At 35.4% G+C, this 26,536-nt stretch overlaps 1 protein-coding gene across 6 annotated transcripts in view; it reads left to right on the top strand.

Moving 5' to 3' along the window:
• ABCA5 (ATP binding cassette subfamily A member 5) overlaps window positions 1-26,536 on the top strand; it is a 129,677-nt gene that overhangs the window by 101,017 nt on the left and 2,124 nt on the right. For 5 of the 6 annotated variants that reach the window (XM_064582435.1, XM_064582437.1, XM_064582436.1 and 2 more), the window contains 18 exons: window positions 2,404-2,573; window positions 4,843-4,970; window positions 5,390-5,527; window positions 6,830-6,943; window positions 10,060-10,230; window positions 11,210-11,323; window positions 11,715-11,849; window positions 13,403-13,477; window positions 13,978-14,069; window positions 16,118-16,244; window positions 16,550-16,667; window positions 16,764-16,855; window positions 21,645-21,820; window positions 22,399-22,474; window positions 22,592-22,686; window positions 23,855-23,974; window positions 25,054-25,203; window positions 25,592-25,671. In XM_064582435.1, coding sequence (XP_064438505.1) covers window positions 2,404-2,573; window positions 4,843-4,970; window positions 5,390-5,527; window positions 6,830-6,943; window positions 10,060-10,230; window positions 11,210-11,323; window positions 11,715-11,849; window positions 13,403-13,477; window positions 13,978-14,069; window positions 16,118-16,244; window positions 16,550-16,667; window positions 16,764-16,855; window positions 21,645-21,820; window positions 22,399-22,474; window positions 22,592-22,686; window positions 23,855-23,974; window positions 25,054-25,203; window positions 25,592-25,671 — 2,171 coding nt within the window. The remainder of the gene's footprint in view (window positions 1-2,403; window positions 2,574-4,842; window positions 4,971-5,389; window positions 5,528-6,829; window positions 6,944-10,059; window positions 10,231-11,209; window positions 11,324-11,714; window positions 11,850-13,402; window positions 13,478-13,977; window positions 14,070-16,117; window positions 16,245-16,549; window positions 16,668-16,763; window positions 16,856-21,644; window positions 21,821-22,398; window positions 22,475-22,591; window positions 22,687-23,854; window positions 23,975-25,053; window positions 25,204-25,591; window positions 25,672-26,536) is intronic. The other variant, XM_064582438.1, reaches the window with a different exon arrangement.

Here is a 26,536-nt window from a genome sequence, read left to right as displayed (position 1 = left end):
TGGTTCGTCTACCCCTTCGATTTCCCCCGCTTCATTCTTCCCCTCCCGCTACCTTCTTCTTCTTTTTTTTTTTTCTTAACATATATTGCATTATTTGTTTCAGAGGTACAGATCTGAGATTCAACAGTCTTGCACAATTCACAGCGCTTACCAGAGCACATACCCTCCCCAGTGTCTATCACCCAGTCACCCCATCCCTCCCACTGCACCCCCCACTCCAACAACACTCAGTTTGTTTCCTGCGATTAAGAATTCCTCATATCAGTGAGATCATATGATACATGTCTTTCTCTGTTTGACTTATTTCACTCAACAATAATACCCTCCAGTTCCATCCACGTCGTTGCAAATGGCAAGATCTCATTCCTTTTGATGGCTGCATAATATGCTCTATTACAAAGCTGTCATCATCAAGACAGCATGGTACTGGCACAAAAACAGACACATAGATCAATGGAACAGAATAGAGAGCCCAGAAATGGACCCTCAACTCTATGGCCAACTCATCTTCGACAAAGCAGGAAAGAATGTCCAGTGGAACAAAGACAGTCTCTTCAACAAATGGTGTTGGGAAAATTGGATAGCCACATGCAGAAGAATGAAACTGGACCATTTCCTTACACCACACACAAAAATAGACTCCAAATGGTTGAAAGACCTCAATGTGAGACAGGAGTCCATCAAAATCCTAAAGGAGAACACAGGCAGCAACCTCTTTGACCTCAGCCGAAGCAACTTCTTCCTAGAATTCATTTGCTTTTTTGCCCTAGTTTATTCAGTATCAAAGAAATGTCAGCCAAGTGTCTCAAATAGTCCAGTCTCAGCATTACTAAAAGAAAAATATTTATTTAAATCAGCATGTTTCAGTTTTTTTAATTGAACACTACTCTCCTAAAATACTCCCTGAAAAACAATAAAAGTCTTAGTTCAGACGGCCATAACAAAGTAACATAGACTTGGATTGCTTAAACAACAGAAATTTATTTTATCATGGTTTTAGAGAGTGGAAATCAGATTAGGGTACAAAATTGGTCCTGAGGGCACCCTTCCTGGCTTGCAGAGATGGGCCATTATCTTACTGTGTGCTCATATAACTTTCTTTGTTGACACGCAGGGGACAGAGAGCAAGCTATCTGATCTCTTAGAAGGGCACTAATCCTATCTCAAGGGCCCTATGCCCATGACCTCATCTAATCCTGATTACCTCCCAAAGGCCTTCTTCCTAATACCATCACACTAGGGGTTAGGGCTTCAGTGTATGAGTTTAGGGGGAGGGTGACACAAATATTCAAGTCCTAACAAAAGTATTCCAAATATGCATTTGACCATCTGTGCATTTATTACTGTATCTTATATTTCCTGTCTTAAAGAGTTGTTTATTAACATATGAAAACACATGAGAGGTTCTGTGGTAAAGAAATTGCTTCAGTTTTGTTAAATCTAGAGTTTCCAAATACTGTTTAATCATGAATTTTTTAATGTAAAACACCTATTAACTGATTATGGAACTAGGGTTTAATGCAGTATGCTTTTGGAAATGCTGATTCAGGTATACTTAAACAATTTATAAGAATGATTTTTTTTTTAAATTAGACGGTTTCTGAAAATTATAAAATGCTAAACTGAAATAATCTAAGCTCTCTCTACCCACTTGCTATGACACCTATCACATAAAATATAGCAGATATTTTATAGGATAAGACAGAAGGATACCTACCTTCCAGATAGAAGGGCATTTTGAATAGGTAATAGAATTATGTACTTGACCAACAGCAAATAATGATCCTTGTAACTGGCTGTAGTATATCTTGCTTTGCCTCTCTCTAGAGGAACAATGGAGTGTAGAGGAACAAGGGAAATTAATATGGTGTGGATGACATTTCAAAGATATCAGTCATTCAAAGTTTCACTGTGTTTAAAAACAAAACAAAGGTTCCCTGTATTTTTGTTTCCTTCTCTATATCTAAAATATTTTTGTATTATATCTTTTCTAAAACATAGGAGAGTAAATAGTTAAGATGTAGGGCAGGAAATACAGTAGTTCCCTGAGGACAATAGACGTGTAAATGTGGCATAATGTCTGGTTCTTAAAAAACTATAAGCACAAGTTTATAGACCCCATAAAAGTTTCAGGATGACTCTGATCTTAGTTTCATAACTTTTAATTTTGTCATTGAATACTGGCTTTCTGTCCAATATTGTCATGAGATCATTTTGGAGAGTAGAAATTCTATTCCCAAGTACTATTTCCTTAAGGTCTTTCTTTTCTCTCTTTCTCTCTCTGTCTCTGTCTCTCTCTCTTTTTTTTTTTATGTGTACTTTTAATTGTTATTTGAAGGAGAATTTTTAAAAATAGATTTACATATTAATGTGTCCTGTGTTGTTTTATTTTTTTCCTTTCAGGTTGCTTCTGCTTTTAATTTTTTTCGCTGTTCAGATTTTTATGTTTTTGGTGCATCGCTCTTTTAAAAATGCCGTGGTTCCCGTCAAACTTGTTCCAGACTTATATTTGCTAAAACCTGGAGATAAACCTCATAAATACAAAACAAGTCTGCTTCTTCAAAATTCTACTGGTGAGAGTGTGTGAAGGTCTGTGAATGTGTGTTGGTTGGGGCATGGGGTGTGGGATATAGGTCAGAGGTTGGGATTTTAGAAATAGATGTAAGGTAAAGGCATGGTCTGTCCATGCAGATCTAAGTTTTAAAAAACTCCTTACTGATGCTGAGTAATATATTACAGATATGAAATTTTGGTTAAGTGTAGATTACATTTTTTAAAACTAACCTTGTCCTGTTTATGATAGTAAGATTTCCTTTTTTAATGGTAGCAACATATTCTCAGAGTAGTGTGTTTCATATTAAAGTTTATGACAAGCTAAATAAACTTCAGAAGTTGAAACATCTTTAGAAAGAGTTACAGTATGTAATATTTATGCAGTTAGATATCTAAATTTTTCAAGCACTGAAAAATTAGAATTAAGAAAAATTGCATTAGATATAAATATAATCAAATACCTTAAATTAATGAATATTTTTGAATTTGCTGTTGATTATTCTTAATTACATTGTTGTCAGATATGAAAAAAAATTAAGAACCGTGGTCTTGAGCTAGGCTAGAGCAAGTTTAAAAAAAAAACAAAAAACCTGACATTGGATTCTGCTTTTCAAAATAATTAAACCTAATACAAAATTTCATTCATATATGAACAGTTATTCCTACAAAATCTCTCATCTGCATAGATACAGTCCCAAGGTTCTTCAAGAGTAAATCAAGGTTAGCTAACTCTGGCAAATTTACAGCAAAACAGAGGCAACTTTATTTGCTTATCTTGCTGAAATAAGTTAGAAAATTGCATTTAATATAATCATTTATATACCTCACAAACTCTTTGGGGTTTAATATTTTCCAACACTTACCTATATTCTAGTATCTTTCCTTTTTGATTCACTCTTAACCTGAAGAGCTTTGACCAGTGTTAGATAATAATCATAGTTAGGGATGATTATAAATTACTCTTAAAATCATCACTTTTAAAATGTGACTCTCAGTTTATTATATAATCTTTATTCTTTTGGAGAAAGAATGTATTTCGTGACAGAAAACTACTCTTGAATAGAAAATGTGATGTTTTATAATTTATTTCTTTCATTAGAATTTTTGTTTTGATTTTAATACACATTTCATATTGGTAAAATATAGTGCTGCATAGAGCCTTATACTCATATAGTGGCACTTTTCGTGTGTTTGGGAAATTGTATATGTATCTCAAATCATTTTGTTTTGAACTCACTCTCACTGATCTGTAGAAATACTAGTATTTTCAAAGTTGTCCCTTTTGTTATTTTTTTAGTATTTCTAGAATTGCTCACGTATGTACACTATATCTTCCTAGGCCTTTTTGGTCCTAAATAAAGCCATGTTTCCTTTGGAAACTGCTGGCCTCTGTGTATCTATATTAGATTGTATCTGATCCTCCTTGCAAAGCTTTTTGTGTCACAAGTGATATAGTTCCTTCAGTTACAATGTAGCACTCTTCTCAAGAGTACAGAGCCACTGTGGCAAACTAGAGAAGAGAGATCATTTGAGATACTAGGTAAGAAAGCACCAGTGAAAGCACTAAAAGCACCATTCTCTCTGACACTCAAGTTTGGTGCTGAGTCTGATCCACCTGCCATACTATTTTTAATTACTGATAGTGGTTTCCTTTGCTTGGTTTTGATTTCTCTCCAAGTCACATTTGTCCTTTCTGGCTTTTGTGAAGATGGAGAGCAGTTTCCATTCCTCAGACTTGTTGGTATAGATTTAAACCTCAGACAGGATTCACAATCTTTCCCTTGGCTCTAGGCAATTTAAAGAATGTAGATGGAGACCTGATTATGTGTTTTAATATTTTAAAGCAATTGACATTTATAAAATTTGTCTGTTCAGAGCACACACAAATCCTCTAAGGAGTGATGTTACCTGACTCCACACCCTGCCTGGTTCTACCTTTCTGAGCCTAGCAGTTTCTCTTATTACATAAAACTGCCAGATTTTTATTCTCACAATTTAACCAAATTTCATGTGAGTATTATAGGTAAACTTTCAATGTAATAATAGTAGCAGAAGCGGGAGCTGAAATCTGTACAATTACTGTGCCCGGTTCTGTTTTTAAAGCCTGTGTATGTATTGACTTGGATTTGAATCCAGGCTGACGGCCTCCAGAGCTAGTGTTCTTAATCATGTCTTATCTAACGAAGATAACCTGCTTTTAAAAAAAAGCTCTCTCCAATGTTATGAGAAGTCTGTGTCTGTTTCTTATTTAAACCGATTCTTTATTATTTGCTTATTTTCTCTTACCAGACTCCGATATCAGCGATCTTACTAGCTTTTTCACAAACCGGAACATAATGGTGACAATGTTTAATGACAGTGACTATGTGTCTGCTGCCCCCCACAGTGCGGCTTTAAATGTGATGTATTCGGAAAAGGTAAGAGTAAAATATGTGAGTGGAGACCTATTTGAAAGTTATAGGACATTAAGGTATTTTCTCTAAAATCCGTCGTTTGCTGATTTGACGTCATTAGTTGGAAATGAGAATTTACTTTTGGACCTAGCTAGCTGTGTTTATCATGTGTTTTATGACCTGGTGGGGGAACAATATACAAAACTGTAAAAAATTTAATTTAATCTTTGTGTTCTATTTCTGTTTAAAATACCAAAATATTTATAGACTCCAAACCAGGTTATCTTTATCCATCTATCTTTATCTGTTGAATATTATTTCTGTAATCTGTTGAATCAACTTTTAGTTAGTGAGGATTCTCTTAGTCTGTGAGAAGGCTTAGTACACCGTAGCAGTGTATTTATATATAGTATGTAATAACACTCTCTTTTTTTAAATCGTAGGACTATGTTTTTACAGCTGTTTTCAACAGTACTATGGTTTGTTCTTTACCTGTATTGATGAATATTATCAGTAATTATTATCTTTATCATTTAAATGTGACCGAAAGCATCCAGGTCTGGAATACCCCATTCTTTCAAGTAAGCAAACTTTAAAAAGTGTGTGTGTATGTGTGTGTGTGTGTGTGTGTGTGTGTAATAAAAGCCAGGCACTACTACAAAGGAAATCTGTAGATGTTTATCATGTGACAGTTCTTAGTCTTACTAAAGCTTGACTTGGGGATGCTTTACATCGGGGTTTAGGAGTGCCCAGTATTAGTTTGCTTCAGGGTCAAGGAAGTTCTCTGTCTTGGTACCAATACTTTTTTAAAGCATAAGTATTTTTTGTATTAATCAGACAAGAAAAATTAAGATAACTTAAAAATGAGTATTGTTCATCTAAAATCTCTTACTGGGGTAGCGGAATAAACTTGAGAAGTTGCTCATACAGTCATTTTTCCTCTAGATAGGACTATTGGGTTATAAATGTGAAAATTAACTCTTCAGAAAAATAGTCAACATTTTTCTCTCACCCTTATGTTTTATTTTTCACATGTTGAAAAATAAATGGGCACTTATCTTTCTGTAATAGCATTTTTTACTTTCCATTGCTATACTTTTTTAACAGTTTTATTGAGATACACTTCATACACTATTAACTCATTTCAATCCAATGATTTTTATTATGTTCATAGAGTTCTGCATCCATCACTACATCAGTTCTAGATTTCATTATCCCCCCCCCCCAGAAGACCCTTGTACCTGTTGAGGGCAGGGGTAATACAGTGCAATGGGTAGTTTGTATTTGGGGCACCAGCTGTTTACTTTAGTTGTCTGGAAAAGTTTCCTTCCCTACTTGGGTCTTTGGGGCAGCAAGGGACCATTGAGGCCTGTGGGAGTTATAGCCCCTGCTGCTGGGGAGAAGAAACTCCTGTTTCCATAGGAGGCTGAGCTTGTTCCCAAGTACAGCTTTTTCAAAAGGAAGAGGGCCCCCAAGATCCCAAATGGCTCATAGTCCCAGCAACCAATGAGTGCATCAGAAATCATTCTGTCTGTTCATTGCATAGGACTACTGGTGGACATGTTAACTGCTTTTTCATGTACATTATTATTTTTAGTTAAATGGTAAAGCTTAATTTAAATGCCCTATTATTCTGTGTTGTAGATAAGAAAATGGAAATACGATGACTTGCTCAGGATTATGTAGCTACTTACTAAGTGGCAGAGTTGGTCCTGTAACTCACAGCCTGTTAACTCTGCCACCTGTTTTTTCATATAGACTATGCCTAGGATAGATACCCTAATGTGTTTCTTCAGAGGTTTTGATAGTCTTTTATTTAGAAAGTACTAAGATGATATAAAGTGATTCTCAGTTTCATTTCTTACTCTGTGATTGTCTTTCAGGAAATTACAGACATCGTTTTCAAAATTGAGCTGTATTTTCAAGCAGCTCTACTGGGAATCATTGTTACTGCAATGCCACCTTACTTTGCCATGGAAAATGCAGAGAATCATAAGGTAATGATTGAGTTAAAATTACAGGTAACGTATGTTAATAAGACTCATACAGAACAATAACCTGCTCTGCATGAGTGCAAGACTTATATTTTAGGAGTAAGTAAATGGAGAATAAGCATATTTAATATAGTAATAGTAATAACTATCATTTATTAGTTGAGTCCCTGTCACGCTTCAAAAGTTACATCCTTTAATCCTTACAAGATTGTGATATAAGTTTTATGTTACCGACTTTATTTATAGGTCAGGAAGTGGGGATGGGAGTGGTATTATCATGTGCCCATGTTGTCTCATCTCAGTTGAGATGTTCTTATGTTCTTAACAGGTACACTAACCTGCCTCTGCCCCTTAACCTTTAATGGAATGTGTTGAATGTACAAGGTACTTAATTTTTGCTAAATGAAAAAAATAGGTAGATAATGATTGTGATCACCAGAGCCTAGGAAAAATTGCTATGTATACCGAGGTTATTCGGTATCTTTTTACTTTCTTTTCTGCTCCTTTCTCTTCTGTCCTCAGGCACATGGTGTCTTGTATGGTCTCTTGGCTGTTCAAAGCCTTCCACCCTTCTACCCTGCTGACATTGTCCCTCTCTTACTCCTGTAATCAAAATTCTCATTTTCCACATGTCTTCTTAGTTCAGTGGAAGCAGAGTTGTCTAAATTAATTTACCCAGTGTGACAAATAATGAAGTCTCAGAGCAGACAATTACATATTTTAGTAATTTTCTTTAGTTGAAAAGTAATACATGAGTCTCAGGAGATATTTTAAAAATATATTCATTTCATTTTTTTTCTGTTATATATATTCATTGTTCTAATTTAGAAAATGTAGGAAAGGGGCACCTGGGTGGCTCAGTCAATTAAGCATCTGCCTTCAACTCAGTTCATGATCCCAGGGTCCTGGGATCGAGCCCCGAGTGGCGCTCCCTGCTCAGCGGGGAGTCTGCTTCTCCCTCTCCCTCAGCCCCTCCCCACCCCCGCTTGTGCGCTTGCTCTCTCTCTCTCAAATAAATAAATAAAATCTTTAAAAAAAAATGTAGGAAAGTTGGGGTGCCTGGGTGGCTCAGTCGTTAAGCGTCTGCCTTCGGCTCAGGTTATGGTCCCAAGGTCCTGGGATCAAGCTCCACGTCGGGCTACCTACTGGGCGGGAAGCCTCCTTCTCCCTCTCTCACTCCCCCTGCTTGTGTTCCCTCTCTTGCTGTGTCTCTCTCTGGCAAATAAATAAAATCTTTAAAAAAAAAGTAGGAAAGCATAAGAAAATTAAAAAATACCCATAACACCACCACTGACATATAAAACTTAATAGACAATTGCATTTTTCTCTTTTGTTTCAACTTAAATGTTTTTTAACTCAAATTTTTATTTAGAGATAATTGTAGATTCATATTAGGTGTTAAATAATACAGTGAGATCCTCTGTATCCTACTCACTTCACCTCAGTAATATCTTGTAAAACTGTGGTATAATAGTAAAATCCTGGGATATTGACATTGATACGGTCAAGATAGAGAACAGTGGCTTCACCACAGAGATCCCTCCTATTGCCCTTTTCAAGCCCACACACCCACCCCCTCCCTGACCTCTGGCAACCACTAATCTATTCTCTGTTTCTGTAATTTTGATATTTCGAGAATGTATATATGGAATCATAACGTATTTTTGGGAGGGATTAGATGTTTTCACTTAGGATAATTCCCTGGAGATTCATTCAATTGGTTTATATATATCAGTAGTCCATTCTTTTTATTGCTGGGTAGTATTCCATGGTATGGATCTGGATTGTTTCCAGTTCTTGACTATTATGAATAAAGCTGCTATGAACATTTGTGTACAGGTTTTTTTTTTTTAAATTTTTTATTATGTTATGTTAATCACCATACATTACATCATTAGTTTTTGATGTAGTGTTCCATGATTTATTATTTGCATATAACACCCAGTGCTCCATGCAGAACATGCCCTCTTTAATACCCATCACTGGGCTAACCCATCCCCCCACCCCCCTCCCCTCTAGAACCCTCAGTTTGTTTTTCAGAGTCCATCGTCTCTTATGGTTCGGTTTTTGTGTGAACCTAAGTTTTCATTTCTCTGGGATAAATGCCCAAGAGTACCATTGCTGTGTCATATGGTGATTCCGTGTTTAGTTTTAAAAGAAATAGTCAAACAGTTTTCCAGAGTGGATATTCTGTTTTATGTTCCCACCAGCATTATATGAATGACAAAAGCATGGATGATCCAGAATAACTCTATTTGATTGGGTTTATGTTTTCTTATATTGTTTATATTTTTGTTCTTATAATTCACTGAACACAAAAGTTGTCCATTTTTTATCACTTCTCTTCTTCTTAACTAATCTTTATATTCCATATTTCTGTTATCTCTATGGCTAGCTCTTTCTTATAATATTATTAGGAGTATAGATGCCAAAAATCAACTGAGTAAATTTATTAGGTATTTGGATTTATAAAAGATTTTTAAAATTTCAAATTATAATGAGAGGATGAGAGGGGAAAACTCAGCTCATTTAAGTTTACTGTTTGTATACATGAAAATGCTAATTACTTGTAGCAATAACAACTTACGTTTTTGTACTACACAGGAGGATTATAAAAGGCTAAAAATGAATTATCAGTACAGAGTTTCACACTTCAGCTGAAAGCCTTCTGTAAATCCCAAAGACACTTGGCAGTTTATTAGTGTTTTCATGAAAGGTTAATTTTTAAAAATGAGAATCTGTTTTCTGTTTAGACATATCTTTCATCTACTTCCAGAGTTGTAAAAGCAGCATTGTTTTGGCTGCTTTTTGTTTGCACAGCTATAACTCCCATGACACCTTTTGCTTTATTTTAGTTTTGTGTTTCTTAATTCTACTGTATTCTGATTCTGAAAAATTTTGTCAAAATTGTTACATCTCAGAACTGAGCCAAATTAAAGACTATATGGAATTTATATTTAATTGTAGGAGGGTTTTTATTACCTAGAGACCTGGAATGTGACCTGTGTTGTTTTGTTGATGTAAAATGAAGAGTTCCACAATAATTTGCTAGAGTTTTTTGTGTGTAAAGTGTTTACAATTATAACCAGTTTTCCCTCCTACCTCTTTTTGTTTTGTAGATCAAAGCTTATACCCAACTTAAACTTTCAGGGCTTTTGCCATCTGCATATTGGATTGGACAAGCTATTGTTGATATTCCCTTATTTTTTCTTGTTCTTATTTTGATGCTAGGAAGTTTATTTGCATTTCATTATGGATTATATTTTTATGCTATAAAGTTCCTTTCTGTGGTAAGTTAACATTACTTGCACTCATGCTATTTATAAGTGAAATGTTATTTTAAAAAACTAAGTATTTATAAACATGACAAGTGGTTCGTCAAGTAATTTGAATATTAATTTTTTTATAGAAAGTAGAACCAGTATCTTTTAATTATTGTATATGATACTGATAATGCAATTTATATTACTGTAAGTGGTTTTTTAAGAAACAACAACTAGCTATCATTATGAAATAATTCCTTGAGACTGAGGTGGTCTTTTCTGTAGACTGTATACTTGTATGTAATCAGGAATAATTAAACAGTCCTTCCTTATATCTTCCTTGTCTCTATGTCTGAAAATAATTTCACAAAGAAGCGCTTTTATTCCATAATTTAAAATATCACTTATAATACTAAGGAAGAGTATGGCTTACATTCGTGTTCACATGGAAATGACTGATACTAGACCCTTCATGTGAATGATTTATATTAGGAAAAAGGGAAAATAGAACTAGGTAAGGTTGGGGTTACTGAAAGTAATTTTATCATTTTGCCAGAGATAATACTGACTTTACATATTTTCTGCTTTATAAATTAATAAATGTTTTTCTTAAATATTTACCAAATACATTGAATGCTGTATATTGAAATGGTAGCTAATAGTTGATTGAGAAGGATAAAGTTGTAACCAGCTAGTGTACTTGTTTTTATAACATGATTAGAGACAGCTTTTCAACTGGCATAAAAAAGAACTACAGATAGTGTTCAGTGTAAATTACTTATTCAGGATTGTGTTAACAAGTAGTTAAAAGTATGAGTTTTACTGATTTAGGAAGAATGTGCATGGTAATTCCTCAAGTAACTACAATTTCAGTTTTTGGAGTGATTGAGCAATAAAATTTGAAGAATAATCATTCCTTAATATTTTGATACAACTGGTGTTTTATATCATATATACTGTTAGCTATTCATATTTTTACATAAAAATACACATTTCTGTTTTACAGGTTTTTTGCCTTATTGGTTATGTTCCATCAGTCATTCTGTTTACCTATGTTACCTCCTTCACTTTTAAAAAAATTTTGAATACCAAAGAGTTTTGGTCATTTATCTATTCTGTGGTAAGTCATGTTTTGTATTATTTCACCCCAGCTTTTCATAGTAGCTTACTTGAAAGTCATGAACTCTTTCAAGATTATGTTCAAAATGTTATTGTGTCTTTTCTAAGTACAGAACTTAGGTTAATGGCAGGCAGCACTTTTTATGTGTACATTTGTCTTCTGCATCATCCATTCCACAAAGGGATGGTACTGAAGGCATTTAAGAATTACGTGGCAAGGATGCCAGTGGCAAAACAGCTGGGCCTGGTGCTTCCCCGCTAAGTATCATCTGTGGTTCCGTGTTTCATTAGAGGATTGAAAACGTAATAAATGCCGAGGCACAAACTTACAAGTGAGTTTGTATGAAATTGCTAAATATTTTTTTACTTGTTTTCTGATTTTTTTCCTTTAGACAGCGTTGGTTTGCATTGCAGTCACTGAAATAACGTTCTTTATGGGATACACAGTTACGGCTGTTCTTCATTATACCTTTTCCATAGTCATCCCAATCTATCCACTTCTAGGTTGTCTGATTTGTTTCATAAAGGTAGGTCTGTTATGTGTTTTAATATTTGTAAAGCATAAATACTGTCTAATCTTTGAGATCTTAGTTCTTTTTTTTTTTAAAGATTTTATTTATTTGAGAGAGAGAGAGAGAGATAGCGAGAGAAAGAGCACGAGCAGCAGTTTAAGATTACCGTGAAATCTTTTCATGCATGTCTTTAAGCCATAAAATCTCAAAGGAGGAGTATGTCCGTTACCTGTTCTTTGATTCCCAAAAGTATGTACAGAAATTCCAAGTATGATCTGACTTCAGTCAGTATCTGTTTTGGGGGAGTTTTTCAGGGATTAAATAATGTATTGTGCTATAAAGGGATGAGAGAAAATAAAGTGTAAGAGACTTTTTTCCAAAGAAAATATAAAATGTTAGTTTAATTAAGCCTGGATAATTGAAAAAATTTGCATGTGATTAGAAAAAAATTAAATGATGAATTTTTTATTTAGAATGATTACTGACTTAATTCTACACACTGACCCTCCCCCCCCACTTTCTTTTTTGCTTCGGTTTAATATGTTTAATTTATATATCCCCAGATAGAAATATTTTGGTGTGGGGAAGATCTTAATCTAAGTAGAAATCATAGCTATTAATATTAATAGCTAACTTATGTATAGAGAATACATGTTTGCTGAACAAAATGCATTTTAATCTAAATATTCCTACATATTGCAGCCATAAGAAAACTACTACTCAAAAAAAGAAAACTACTACTCACAACACTTCTGACATCAAATGTGTGGGTTTTTCCCTCACACAAAGCAATTCTGATATTTAACTACCTGGAGTTAATGCAGACTCAGGGCTACCTTCAGGGTTCTCAGGGGTAAGCGCTCGGTCCCACAAGATCGCCCCCCTCCCTCCATTTCAGATGCCAGATCCAAGTAGTGGATCCGCAGGTAACCCCTGCTTGTGTCTGATGTGGCTACAAATCCAGGGTTCCTATGACCCCTTGACAGGTTCAATAATTTGTTATAATGGCTTATAGAATTTAGGGAAACACTTTATGTACTTTTACCAGTTTATTATATTGCATATGCAAATAAGTAGATTAAGAGATAGGGAAGGCAAAGTCCAGAATGGTCCGAAGTACTGGAGCTTTTGTCCCTATGGAGTTTTGAGCGTGCCACTCTCCCAGCATGTGGATGCGGTCACCATCCTGGAAAGTCTCCAAACCCTGTGTTTATGGAGGATTTTATGGAGCTTCCATTACGGAGGCACAATGAGATTATTAGTCTTCAAGGCCCTCTCCCTTTTGGATGAGGCTGGAAGTTCCCATCTTGTAATTAATCACTTGGCTTGTCCCTGTCCTCTGTCTGTCCGTCCGTCCCTCCATCCATCAGTTCCGTCTCCTCTGTAGCATAAACTGTTTTGGTTGATTGGGCCTACTTTAAATAACAAAAGATGCTCCTGTCACCTCTGTCACTCTCCAAGGGTGTTTAGAAGCTAGGAGCTATGTCCTGGGAACTGCATCAAAGACAAAATACCATTGTGTCATCTTACCACAGCAGCATATCAATTTTCAAAAATTTTTGTCTTAGATTTCTTGGAAGAATATTCGAAAAAATGAGTACACCTATAATCCATGGGATAGGCTTTTGGTGGCTGTTATATCGGTAAGAAATAACAAAAATGTTGGCATTAGCATGCTACCTTAAGAGCAGTTGGTTGTATGATTTTAACTCTCTTTTTAGTTTTTACCGTGTTGCATAAGAATGAAGGTGCCTCAAAAAGTCCAGTGTGTCAGTGCCATCCAATATGCATTTTGGTGGTAATACATTTATTGAATATGTCCATTTTAATATATTTGGCTCTCTCATGTTATTCTATTTAATTATAATTCTGGCTTCCTTAGAAACAAAAACAACTTTTTTCTCCTTTGATTATATTTTATGAAGCTGACAACAATGAACTTTACAGAGGTAGAAAAATATGTGAAGGATTATTTTACTAAAAATCTATGTTGGTTTCCATTAAAATTCTTAACTTATATGACATGTGAAGAAAATAATGATTATTTTGGTGATGGTGAGGAACCTGATGTATGTGGTCTTTGTTCTGTTGATATAGGGGGAAAAAAGATTGAGTCATGAGCTCTTATGTGTTCTTCTTGTAGCCTTACCTGCAGTGTGTACTCTGGATTTTCCTCTTACAGTACTATGAGAAAAAATATGGAGGCAGGTCAATAAGAAAGGATCCTTTTTTCAGGTCAGTTAATTTTTTAAAAAGTTTTAATGTTTTTTAGTAAGTTTACATAGTATAAGGTAATTTCCTTCACTCTCAAAAAAAACCTTACAGTCATCCATGGCCCCTCTCACGCATATCCCCAGCCCTGTATAACTGCTAAGCTGCTAATCTAGTTGCTATAGATCTGCCAATTCTGAACATTTATATAAATAGAACTTTACAATATATAGTCTTTTTGTGTCTGGCTTCTTTTACTTACCATAATGTTTTGAAGGTTCATGATGTAGCAATACTTCATTACTTTTTTCTTTTCTTAGTAATATTACATTGCATGGAAATACCACACTTGACTTATCTTTTCATCAGTTGGTGGACATTTGAGTTGTTTCTCTTCTTTGGCCATTACGAATAATGCTGCTGTGAACAAATTATTAACCACTGGATTCTCCCCATATCCACTGACGACTTAGCATCTGGCTCTCCTTCTTTCTCCTGCTGTCATCTTGGGGGAGAATCAGCTTCCACTGAGATAACCTTTCTAACATCCTACTCCTCAGTTTCTGATTTTCTCCGCACTCACGACTTCTGTGTCCTTTGTGTCTCACGTGTTGATTTGGGTCAGAGCCCTGCCATCACCGCTCTTCACTTTATCTGTGTCCTGTACTACCAGTAACACTTCATCTTTCCAGCTGTCTTATTTTATTAGTCTTTTTGGACTTTCCTGCTGTAGTTTCTACCCCTGAGTTTTTTCTGTTGTTCAAATGTATCCACTAATCACTGTTTTCACCTTTTCTCTATTCAGCTTCACTCACGTGATTCATCACTTTCACCCTCTTTCAGCACCCTCTATTCAACTTCTGTATTTCTTTGACCTGTCTGCTAAAACTCATAATTTTTGCTAAGTCTAATTACAGGCTGGAGAAAATTAACATAGAAGTGCAGTTTGTTAATACCACGTATTTATCCTGCATAAACTCAGCTTTGTTTTAACACTTGTTACCCCGTTTTCTTCCTCTTTTCGATAGTTACCCCAAACCTTCTTTGTATTCCTCAAATTCTCCAGTTCACCTCACCTCGTTTTCTACTTCTCACTAGATGATCTTGCCATCTCTGAAAACAAAAGGACTTAATTAGAAATTTTTACACATCTGTCCACCTCTTTCATCATTTTTGCCTTTTCCTAGTCCCAGAGGGAGAGACACCCCTTCTGTTATCCATGTCTTCATTTATTCTGTCAACTTAAGGACGTTGCTCTGTCAATTTTATTTTCTCTTTCTGTACCTTTCCCTTTTGAATCTAAATAGGGTATTTTTCTCTGGGGAGGGATTTTGTATAAAACAAACTAATAGACATCAGAACTCCTAAATCTCATTTAAGCTTGAATCTCTAGCTCTTGTCCCGTGTATCTTTTATTTCATAACCAAGAAGCTTCCACTTCCAGTTCCTCACCTCCCAGTCACTCCTTACATCCCTGCAGTTTGGTCTCTGCACTTGCTTCTCTGCTCATGCTATTTTCATTAAGGTGACTAATGATTTCCTCCGTATCTCCTGAAGTAGGCTTTGCTTATTCACCTCATCTGCTACTTTAGTGTGATTGACTTCTTCCTTCTTATACTTTTCTCTTGTTCCTTTGTTGTCCATAATGTCAACTCCTGTTTTACCTCTTTACTTCTCTTACACTTCAAAATTTCCTTTCAAAGCACTTTTTTCTCTACCTATTTTTCTAGTGTTCCTGTGAGTTCTGAGTTCAGCCCTCTATATCCACTCTGCCCGGGACATGTCATTTATACCCAGACTGTAAATTCTTTGAGGGATGGATACATGCTTTTTAAAATCTTTTTGTGAAATAGTGCATGACACATACCAGTCATATAAGATGTTGAAAAATGAATGAATTCTGATAATATCATCAAATGGATCCATGAGTGAAAAATAGCTCTGTAATTCCACCTTTCAGAAATAAGATCACAGATCTCAGATTGGTGTATTTTTTCGGTCTTTTCTCCATGGAGTGCTTGAATTTCTTACTCTGTTAGTTATTTGAAAATCTGTTATCTTTATATATTTAGGACTCTTCCAACAAAGTCCAAAAATAGGAAGTATCCAGAACCACCGAACAATGAGGATGAAGATGAAGATGTCAAAGCTGAAAGACTAAAGGTCAAAGAGCTAATGAGTTGCCAGTGTTGTGAGGAGGTAATTTAGTCTTTATCGTAAGTCTTATTAAATGTGAAGTGATCAGTTCCTCATGTATAGGAATTAATCTGAAAAATACTTTTCTTTTCATGTGAATCAATATGAAAAAAAGTCTTTGAAAAAATATTTGTCTACTTCTGAATAAGCCATTATTTCAGTCATAAATGGATATTTATTTACATAATACCTCTTATTAGTGAATATAGTTCATATGATATATGGACATGAATTATGGGCAACCTGTCATTTCATGATAGGTATATCTGATTTATTATTTTCTTTTTAAATCCTATTTCTCTTATTAGAAGCCAGCCATTATGGTCAGCAATTTGCATAAAGAATATGATGACAAGAAAGATTTTCTTCTTACAAGAAAAGTAAAGAAAGTGGCAACTAAATATGTCTCTTTCTGTGTGAAAAAAGGCTGGTATTTATTTTTTCTTTAATAATTTTTCCAGAAGAGTTATTTCCATTTTTAGTTTGATTTACATATGATAATTTTTCTTTCAATTTCTTTAGGAGAGATCTTAGGGCTACTGGGTCCAAATGGTGCAGGCAAAAGCACAATTATCAATATTCTGGTTGGTGATATTGAACCAACTTCAGGCCAGGTATGATATATAAGGGTGTGGGAGATGCTGTGATTTACATTTTTAGTTAAAATAAATTTCTTAATGGCAGATTAGGATTTTATGTTTTTAGTATTAATTTTTAGTATAGCTTAATCAAGTTATTATCTTTTTGGTTATCTTTGAAAATAATGTACACAATAAAATTTTCACACATGCAGATGCACACAGAGACAGTATTTCTGCTTTTATAATTATTACATGCATGGGTGATTTGCCTACCTACTTAATGGAAGACAATCTTTTTTTTTTTATTATTTAAATGTTGTTAGTTAACATATAGTGCAATATTGGTTTCTGGAGTAGAATTCAGTGATTCGTCACATACATACAACACCCGGTGCTCATCACAAGTGCCCTCTTTAATACCTATCACCCATCTAGCCCATCCCCCCACCCACTTCCTTCCATCAACCCTCAGTTTGTTCTCTATCATTAAGAGTCACTTATAGCTTGTTTCCTTGTCTCCTTTTTTTCTTTTCCCCCTTCCTGTATGTTTATTTGCTTTCTTTCCTGAATTCCACATATGAATGAGATCATACAGTAAATATTGTCTTTGACAGACTTATTTCACTTAGCATAATACACTCTAGCTTCATCCACATCATTGCTAATGACAAGATTTCATTCTTTTTGGTGGTTGAGTAATATTCCTGTGTGTGTGTGTGTGTGTGTGTGTGTGTGTGTGTGTGTGTGTAGACACCACATCTTTATCCATTCATCAGTTGATGGACGTTTGGGCTCTCTCCATAGTTTGGCTATTGTTAATGCCACTGTAAACATCAGGGTGCATGTACCCCTTCTAATCTATTTTTGTATCCTTTGGGTAAATACTTAGTTGTACAATTGCTGGATTACAGTGTGGTTCTGTTTTTTACTTTTTGGGGAACCTCCAAACTGTTCTCCAGAGTGGCTGCACCAGTTTGCATTCCCACCAACAGCACAAGAGGGTTCCTCTTTCTTGGCATCCTTGCCAACACCTGTTGTTTCTTGTGTTGTTAATTTTAGCCGTTCTGACAGGTGTGAGGTGGCATCGCATTATGGTTTTGATTTGTATTTCCCTGATGGTGAGTGGTGAGTGATGTTGAGCATCTTCCATAGTTTTCAGAGTACAGGTCTTTTACCTCTTTAGTTAGGTTTATTCCTATGTATCTCACTGTTTTTGGTGCAGTTGCAAATGGGATGGATTCCTTGATTTCCTTTTCTGCTGCTTTGTTATTGGTGTAGAGAAATGCAACAGATTTCTGCACATTGATTTTATATCCTGCAACTTTGCTGAATTCATGTATGAGTTCTAGCAATGTTTTGGTGGAGTCTTTCAGGTTTTCTACATAGAGTGTCATGTCATCTGTAAATAGTGAAAGTTTGAATTCTTCCTTGCCATTTCGGATGCCTTTGATTTCTCTTTGTTGTCTGATTGCCGAGGTAAGACTTATGTTAAATAGTAATGGTGAGAGTGGACATCCTTGTCTCGTTCCTGTCTGTAGGGGAAAGGCTCTCAGTTTCCCCATTGAGGATGACCTGTGGGTCTTTTGTATATGGCCTTTATACGAAGGCCATATTGAGGTATGTTCCATCTATCCTTACTTTTTGAGGGTTTTTATCAAGGAAAGATCTGTATTTTGTCAAACGCTTTTTCTGCATCTGACAGGATCATATGGTTCTTATAATGTGGTGTATCATGTTGATTGATTTGCGAATGTTCAACCACCCCTGCAGCCCAGGAATAAATCCCGCTTGATCGTGGTGAATAATTCTTTTAATGTACTGTTGAATTCGATTCACTAGTATTTTATTGAGAATTTTTGCATCCATGTTCATGAGGGGTATTGGCCTGTAATTCTCCTTTTTAGTGGGGTCTTTGGTTTTGGAATCAAGGTAATGCTGGTTTCATAGAATGAGTTTGGAAGTTTTCCTTCAATATCTATTTTTGGAATAGTTTGAGGAGAATAGATATTAACTCTTCTTAAAATGTCTTGGAATCCATCCAGCCCTGGACTTTGTTTGTTGAGAGATTTTTGATTACTGATTCAGTTTCTTTGCTGGTTTGGGGTCTGTTCAAAATTTTTATTTCTTACTGTTTCAGTTTTGGCTTTATTAGTTTGTAGGTATCTAGGAATTTGTCCATTTCTTCCAGGTTGCCCAGTTTGTTGGCATATACTTTTTCATAGCATTGTCTTATAATTGTTTGTGTTTCTGTGGTGTTGGTTGTGATCTCTCCTCTTTCATTCATGATTTTATCTATTTGGGTCCTTTCTCTTTTCTTTTTGATGTCTCGCTAGAGGTTTATCAGTTTTATTAATTCTTTTGAAAAACCAGCTCTTAGTTTTGTTAATCCATTCTACTGTTTTTTTGTTTGTTTGTTTCTATATTGTTTATTTATATTCTAATCTTTATTATTTACCTTCTGCTGGCTTTAGGCTTTATTTGCCGTTCCTTTTCTAGCTCCTTTAGGCGTAAAGTTAGGTTGTATATTTGAGACTTTTCTTGCTTCTTGAGGTGGACCTGTATTGCAATATACTTCCCTCCTGGAACTGCTTTTGCTGCATCCCAAAGATTTTGGACAGTCCTGTTTTCATTTTCATTTGCTTCTATGTATTTTTTTTTTCTTCTTTAATTTCCTGGTTAACCCATTCATTCTTTAGTAGGATGTTCTTCAACCTCCATGTATTAAATTTTTCTTGTGGTTGACTTCAAGTTTCATAGCATCGTGGTCTAAAAATATGCATGGTATGATCTCAGTCTTTTTGTACTTGTTGAGGGTTGATTTGTGACCCAGTATGTGATCTGTTCTGGAGAATGTTCCATGGGTACTTGAAAAGAATGTGTATTCTTCTGCTTTAAGATGGATGAAATGTCTGTATATCTGTTAAGTCCATCTGGTCCAGTGTGTCACTGAAAGCCATTGTTTCCTTATTGATTTTCTGCTTACATGATCTGTCTATTGCTGTAAGTGGGGTGTTAAAGTCCCTACTCTTACTGTATTATTATCAATGAGTTTCTTTATATTTATTATTAATTGAATTGTGTATTTGGTTGCTCCCAAGTTGGGGACATAAATATTTACAATTGTTAGATCTTCTTGATGGATAGACCCCTTAATTATGATATAATGCCCTTCTTCATCTCTTTTTAGTCTTTGTTTTAAAATCTAGTTTGTCTGGGGTCCCTGGGTGGCTCAGTCGTTAAGCATCTGCCTTCGGCTCAGGTCATGATCCCAGGGTCCTGGGATCGAGCCCCACATCGGGCTCCCTGCTCAGGGGGAAGCCTGCTTCTCCCTCTCCCACTCCTCCTGCTTGTATTCCTGCTGTCACTATCTCTCCCTCTGTCAAATAAATAAATTAAAGTTTTTAACAAAAATAAAATCCAGTTTGTCTGATGGAAGTGAGACTACTCGGCTTTAGGTCTAAAATGAGTCTCTTGTAGGCAGCATATAGATCGATCTTGTTTTTTTGTGTGTGGGTGAACCTACAGCTTTATTGACACCTTTCAGTAAGCTCTTAATACTCATATTTTCATGGGTTCACGCCTTGTAATGAATTTGAGTTGTAGATAATCAACTTCCACAGAGAAATGTGTAGCCAAACCAAATTAAGAATAACCCATTCTGATACCCTTTGTCTTACAATTGAAGCATTTAGTCTGTTTACATTCAGAGTGATTACTGAAAGATAAGAATTTAGTGCCATTGTGTTACCTGTAAAATTGGTGTTTCTGGTGATGTTCTGTGCTCCTTTCTAGTCTTTGTTGCTTTTGCTCTTTTTTTTTTCCTCCACTCAAAGAGTCCACCTTAAAATTTCTTGCAGGGCTGGTTTAGTGGTCATGAACTAATAAAAGTAGTTTTTGTTTGTCTGGGAAACTCCTTTGTAAAAAAAAGAGATTGATTTATTTACTTGAGGGAGGGGGGAGGGGTAAAGGGAGAGAACCACCAAGCAGACTCCCCACCGCACGTGGAGCCCAATTCAGGGCTTGATCCCATGACCCATGAGATCATGACCTGAGCCAAAAGCAAGAGTCAGGTGCTCAGCCAACTGAGCCACCCCGGTGCCCCTGTCTGGGAGACTCTTTATCTGTCCTTCTATTCTGAATAACAACCTGGATAAACAATTCTTGGCTGTATATTTTTCCCATTCAGCACGATGAATATTTCCTTCCACTCCTCTCTGGCCTGCCAGGTTTCAGTGGACAGATCTGCTGCCAACCTGATCTGTAGAAGACAATCTTACTAACTTCAGGAGATATAGGAGCTAATATTGACCCTGCCATTAATTAGCCTTTGATTGTAAGCATATCACCAGTTTGTGGAAACTTCACAAAACTGCTCTAATCCTGTCTTCAGCTGCTCTCCCCCTTCCTTACTTTACACCAACCACACTGACCCATTGATTTCCTGGAAAATGCCAGGCACACTCTTCTCTGGGTTTTTGCCTTAACTGTTCCTTTTATAGGGTATTCCTTACCCTGTAAAAATCCAAATGATTAAATTTGTTTTACGTCCATGGCACCAATAGCACCTTCCAGTGAGGTCCTTTGATCATCCTAGTTAAAATTGGAGTTTGCCTTTTCAATCAACCTGCATTCCTGATCGCCCTTTTGGGCCATGTCACTGAACTCTGACTTAGCTATGTATGTCCTTTCTTCATCAAAAGGAATAAAAATTTGACTTACTATTACCCTGGTTCTAGGAAAGAGTTTGAATTAATTCACTTACCACTTCTTCACAATGTAAATTAAGCCAAAACTTATTTAAAATTGGTTTGTATTTCTGTAGGTATTCCTTGGAGATTATTCTCCAGAACCAACTGAAGATGATGATTCCATTAAGTATATGGGATACTGTCCTCAGATAAACCCACTGTGGCCAGATATTACATTGCGGGAACATTTTGAAATTTATGGAGCTGTGAAAGGAATGAGCTCAAGTGACATGAAAGAAGTCATAAATCGGTAAAATTAAAACCTTTTTATTACCCAGAGAAAGGTTGACATTTCACATTTTAAAAGTTTAATTTTTAAAAGCATTTTTTGTTATACTTTTAATAGAAAATGGTCATTACTTTTTCATATATTCTTTATAGAATAATGATAGTTATAAAAATAAAAAGGTAGTTTTTCTATTTTTAATTACAGGGTGAACATACCTATAAGTGTCAAACGTAAAGTGAATCTTTTTATTAAAATAGTGATTTGTTTAAGATGATGTAAATTGGGGGTGCCTGGGTGGCTCAGTTGTTAAGCGTCTGCCTTGGGCTCAGGTCATGATCCCAGGGTCCTGGGATCAAGCCCCGCATCGGGCTCCCTGCTCAGCGGGAAGCCTGCTTCTCCCTCTCCCACTCCCCCTGCTTGTGTTCCCTCTCTCACTGTGTCTCTCTCTGTCAAATAAATAAATAAAATCTTTAAAAAAAAAAGAGATGTAAATTGGAGGTCTAATTATATAGTAAGTTCCAACTGAGTGTTCTAGAAAAAAAACTGTGAATGATCACAGTGAGTGATAATACAATCATTTTGTATTACCTATTTTGCAGGATAACAAATGCACTTGATTTAAAAGAACATCTTCAGAAAACTATAAAGAAACTACCTGTAGGAATCAAGCGAAAGGTACTTTTATTAACAGATATATGTATGTCTTATTCATAGTTGAGAGCCTGATACTGTCTTCATAAAATTTCTTATGCAAAGCCTTATTAGTCCCCTCTACATTTTCTTTCTAACTAGTTGTGTTTTGCCCTGAGTATGCTGGGGAATCCTCACATTACCCTGCTAGATGAACCATCTACAGGTATGGATCCTAAAGCCAAACAGCACATGTGGTGAGTATGACATTAAAGATACTTGAGACATGGTATACTATTTCATACTTTAGAATAAAAGAGTAGTTTGTTTTATTATCACTAATGGATTTATATTAGTTATATATATTGATTTAACATCTTACACAAATGACAAAATAGTAATTAAAAATTAATTACTATTGATACCTAGAGAAGCTCATAAAATTTTATTTTATTTATTTTTAAGATTTTATTTATTTGAGAGAGAGAGAGAGACAGCAAGAGAGGGAACAGAAGCAGGGGGAGTGGGAGAAGGAGAAGCAGGCTTCCTGCTAAGCAGAGAGCCTGACGAGGGGCTTGGTCCCAGGACCCTGAGATCATGACCTGAGTGGAAGGCAGATGCTTAACCGACTGAGCCACCCAGGCACCCCTGCCATAAACTTTTAAACTTTATCATACTTTATACTTTCATGAAATATTAATAATATTTTATTTATTCCAGAATAAAAATAAATATATGAGTAATTATTAAGATAAAGAGTACTGCTGTCTGAATAGCTTTTTTTTTTTAAAGATTTTATTTATTTATTTATTAGAGAGCAAGTGAGAGAGAAGCAGCATGAGAGGGGAGAGGGTCAGAGGGAGAAGCAGGCTCCCCGCTGAGCAGGGAGCCCAATGTGGAACTCGGTCCCAGGACTCAGGGATCATGACCTGAGCCGAAGGCAGTCGCTTAACCAACTGAGATACCCAGGCGCCCTGAATGGCTTTTAAAAGATTTTTTCCTAGTCATTTAACATAAATTCTAATTCTCATAACATTGGCTTGAGTTTATGTTGGAACGCCTAGGAATTCATGGTGCTAGTTAGTTGACCAACTCTTTGAGCCTACATTTCCATGTCTATAAAATGTGAGGTGGGGTAGAAGCATATTAAGTTTTCCCTATGATTTTATGGCTATTTTAGTTATAACATGAAAAAGCATCAAATTTTATAATTTATTTTTTAATGCATAGAAACATTTGAAGTCATGGAATTTCTGTTTATTTGACAAACTTTCAAAAATAGAGGAAAAGAAGTTAAAAGAATCGTAGTTGGGCAGTATGTAATAACTATAGCAATAGATATTGATAAATTTTAATTAACCAAATAGTTAGATTTTCATTAATATTCAGATGCTTTACTCTGTTTATTTTACATATGTATTATAGGCGAGCAATTCGAACTGCATTTAAAAACAAAAAGCGGGCTGCTATTCTAACCACTCATTATATGGAGGAAGCAGAAGCTGTCTGTGACCGGGTAGCCGTCATGGTATCTGGGCAGTTAAGGTAAATGTCTGAAAGGCATGCCGTTGGGGGGAGGGGTTGAATAATCATTTCAGAAACTTAACAATAATAAATTTAAATGCCAAAAAAAGTGTCCTTACTTGAGTTTTTGACTATTAGCTTTCTGTAGAATTACTTGGAAATGTTAGTTTATTTCTAAGAAATGGCTAGCTAATTTGCATTTGTAATTAGTTTAATGGTTCAACAACTTGGAATGTTGTTTGTCAGCCATGATATTTGTTATTTTAAAAAATTGCTAGGCATTGTATTGGGTTGTAATCCGAAGTATAAAATAAATATATTCGTAATTCAAGTTCATACTCTTATAAATAAATGGTTGAATAAATAAAATAAATGTGGGAGGAGAGCAAATTTTCCTTATGGTAAGATTCCAAACAGTATACGTAGATACTGCTCCCTCTGGGAGGGTAGGGTAATTCTCCACTTCCTAAGTGTAGTCTGAATTTAGCCAGTCCCTTCTAATGTATGGAAAGAGGGCGATAGTAACTTCACTGAAGAGCAGCGTTGTGTGGATATCATGTACCCCTGATAGGATGTCATAGGAAAGGTACTTCAGCTCCGTGGCATTTCCTCCAAAACCCCTAACCCCAGTCTAATGAGAAAACTGTCAGACTACTCCAAATTGAGAGACATTCTGCCAAAACACTTGACAAATTCCTAAAACTGTCAAAGGTAAAAAAGGAAGGAAAGAGTAAGAAACTGTCACAGACCCGTGGGGGCTAAGTGCAGTGTGTATCCTGGATAGATCCTGGAACAGAAAAAGGACATTAGTGAAAAACTGGTGAAATCCAAATAAAGTCAAATATGAAGTTAATAGTAATATACCAGTGTTCGTTTCTTAATTTTGACAAATGCGCCATGGTTATATAAGATCATAATATTAGGGAAACTAAAACTGGGTGAGGGGTATATGGAGTCTCTCTGTATTATATTTGCAACTTCTCTATACATTTAAAAGTATCCCATCAAACATTTAATTTAAATCATCTTTTGAGAAATCATTCTTTGAAGCTGTCAAGTCATCTTATAATGTCTGAGCTTTCTTCTAAAAATCACTACAGATGTATTGGGACTGTCCAGCATCTGAAGAGTAAATTTGGAAAAGGCTACTTTTTGGAAATAAAGTTAAAGGAGTGGATAGAAAACCTAGAAGTAGACCGCCTTCAAAGAGAAATTCAGTATATTTTCCCAAATGCAAGCCGTCAGGAGAGGTAAAGATTTTAATAATTTAGTTATATTTTTTTGTAGAGCAATAATCGTAAAAATTGGTTACTGCATTAAGGATTAGAAAAAAAAGGTCTGTTAATATCACCAGTATTGGACTAATAACGTAGTCTGATAACTGGAGTTTTATATCTAACTTAGTGTTAGATCTTGCAATATTCAATAGTATTTAAACTTTTAAAAGTTCTCATATCAGTAATAATGAGAGAGTTATTTTGCATGGAAATATTTTAAGATTTAAAACAATTTTTTTCTAAATATGTATCAAAATAAGTTGTTGGAGTTTAATTTTGAACTTTAAATAAAGTTTGAACTTTAGCTTTAGAACATATTAGTAGTCATTCTTAAATTTTTCTATATTTTATCCGTTTCCAGTTTTTCTTCTATTTTGGCTTATAAGATTCCTAAGGAAGATGTTCCATCCCTTTCACAATCTTTTTCTAAGTTGGAAGAAGGTAAGATTTGAAAAACATTGTAAGGTAGCTTTCAATTTATAAAAGAATTTTATTTTCAAGTTTAGAAATTGGGACTGTTTATTGTGGAAGCTATTGTAAATAAAAAGATAACCTTTTATTAATTTAATGTAAGACATAGGATAAATACTAACACTGTAGAGGTTTAGTAGGTCAGCTATATTATAGTGTAAATCTTTTACTATTTTAGTTGACATCACCATGGTTTTTCACATTGCATCTATAAGAAAGTTCAGTTTAATTAGCACTCAGTGGTTCATTTCAGAAGTGAGAGCATTGAGTTTCCAGAACCCTCACTTGGTATCAGGCCCTAGAAGTAACAATGGTAGCAAGACTTCAGTGGCAGCAGAAGAGGGGAGAGGAAAATCCATAGTGTAGGGATGTGGACATTCCTAAAAGCTTAAAGAAGCTTATTGGAACTTGACATTTTTTAAAATAAATGGTTGGTAGGATAAAGATATTCTGGTAGCAAGTCATGAGAGGTAAGCTCCTGGATGGAACAGGTATTCATACACAAGTTGTTTTATGGAATTTATAAACTATGAAACAACCTAATAAAGCTTGGGGAGAATTTCACTACAGGAATGAATAGGAAACCAGAAAATTTGAGGTTAGAATAGATTGCAAAAGGATCTGAAATAAACTTAAAAAGAGTATATGGCCATAAGAACTAATCCAGAATCTAGTTCAAGAAGTTCAGAACAGGCTGTAATGGAAATTGGGGAAGGGAAGATAGGGAGCAGGGAGCCAAAGAAGTCATGAGAAGAGGCATAGTAAGGAAGACAGAGGAGGGTAAACAGGAGATGCTTGGAAAGGGCAAGGTGAAGCAAGTAAGGCTGCAGATAGG

Source organism: Mirounga angustirostris, unplaced genomic scaffold, assembly GCF_029215605.1.
Source record: "Mirounga angustirostris isolate CCGP_5_RB_7025 unplaced genomic scaffold, mMirAng1.0.hap1 SCAF_17, whole genome shotgun sequence".
Lineage (NCBI taxonomy): Eukaryota > Metazoa > Chordata > Mammalia > Carnivora > Phocidae > Mirounga > Mirounga angustirostris.
Note: the sequence above shows the minus strand (reverse complement) of the source record. Positions and strands in the feature narration are given on the sequence as shown.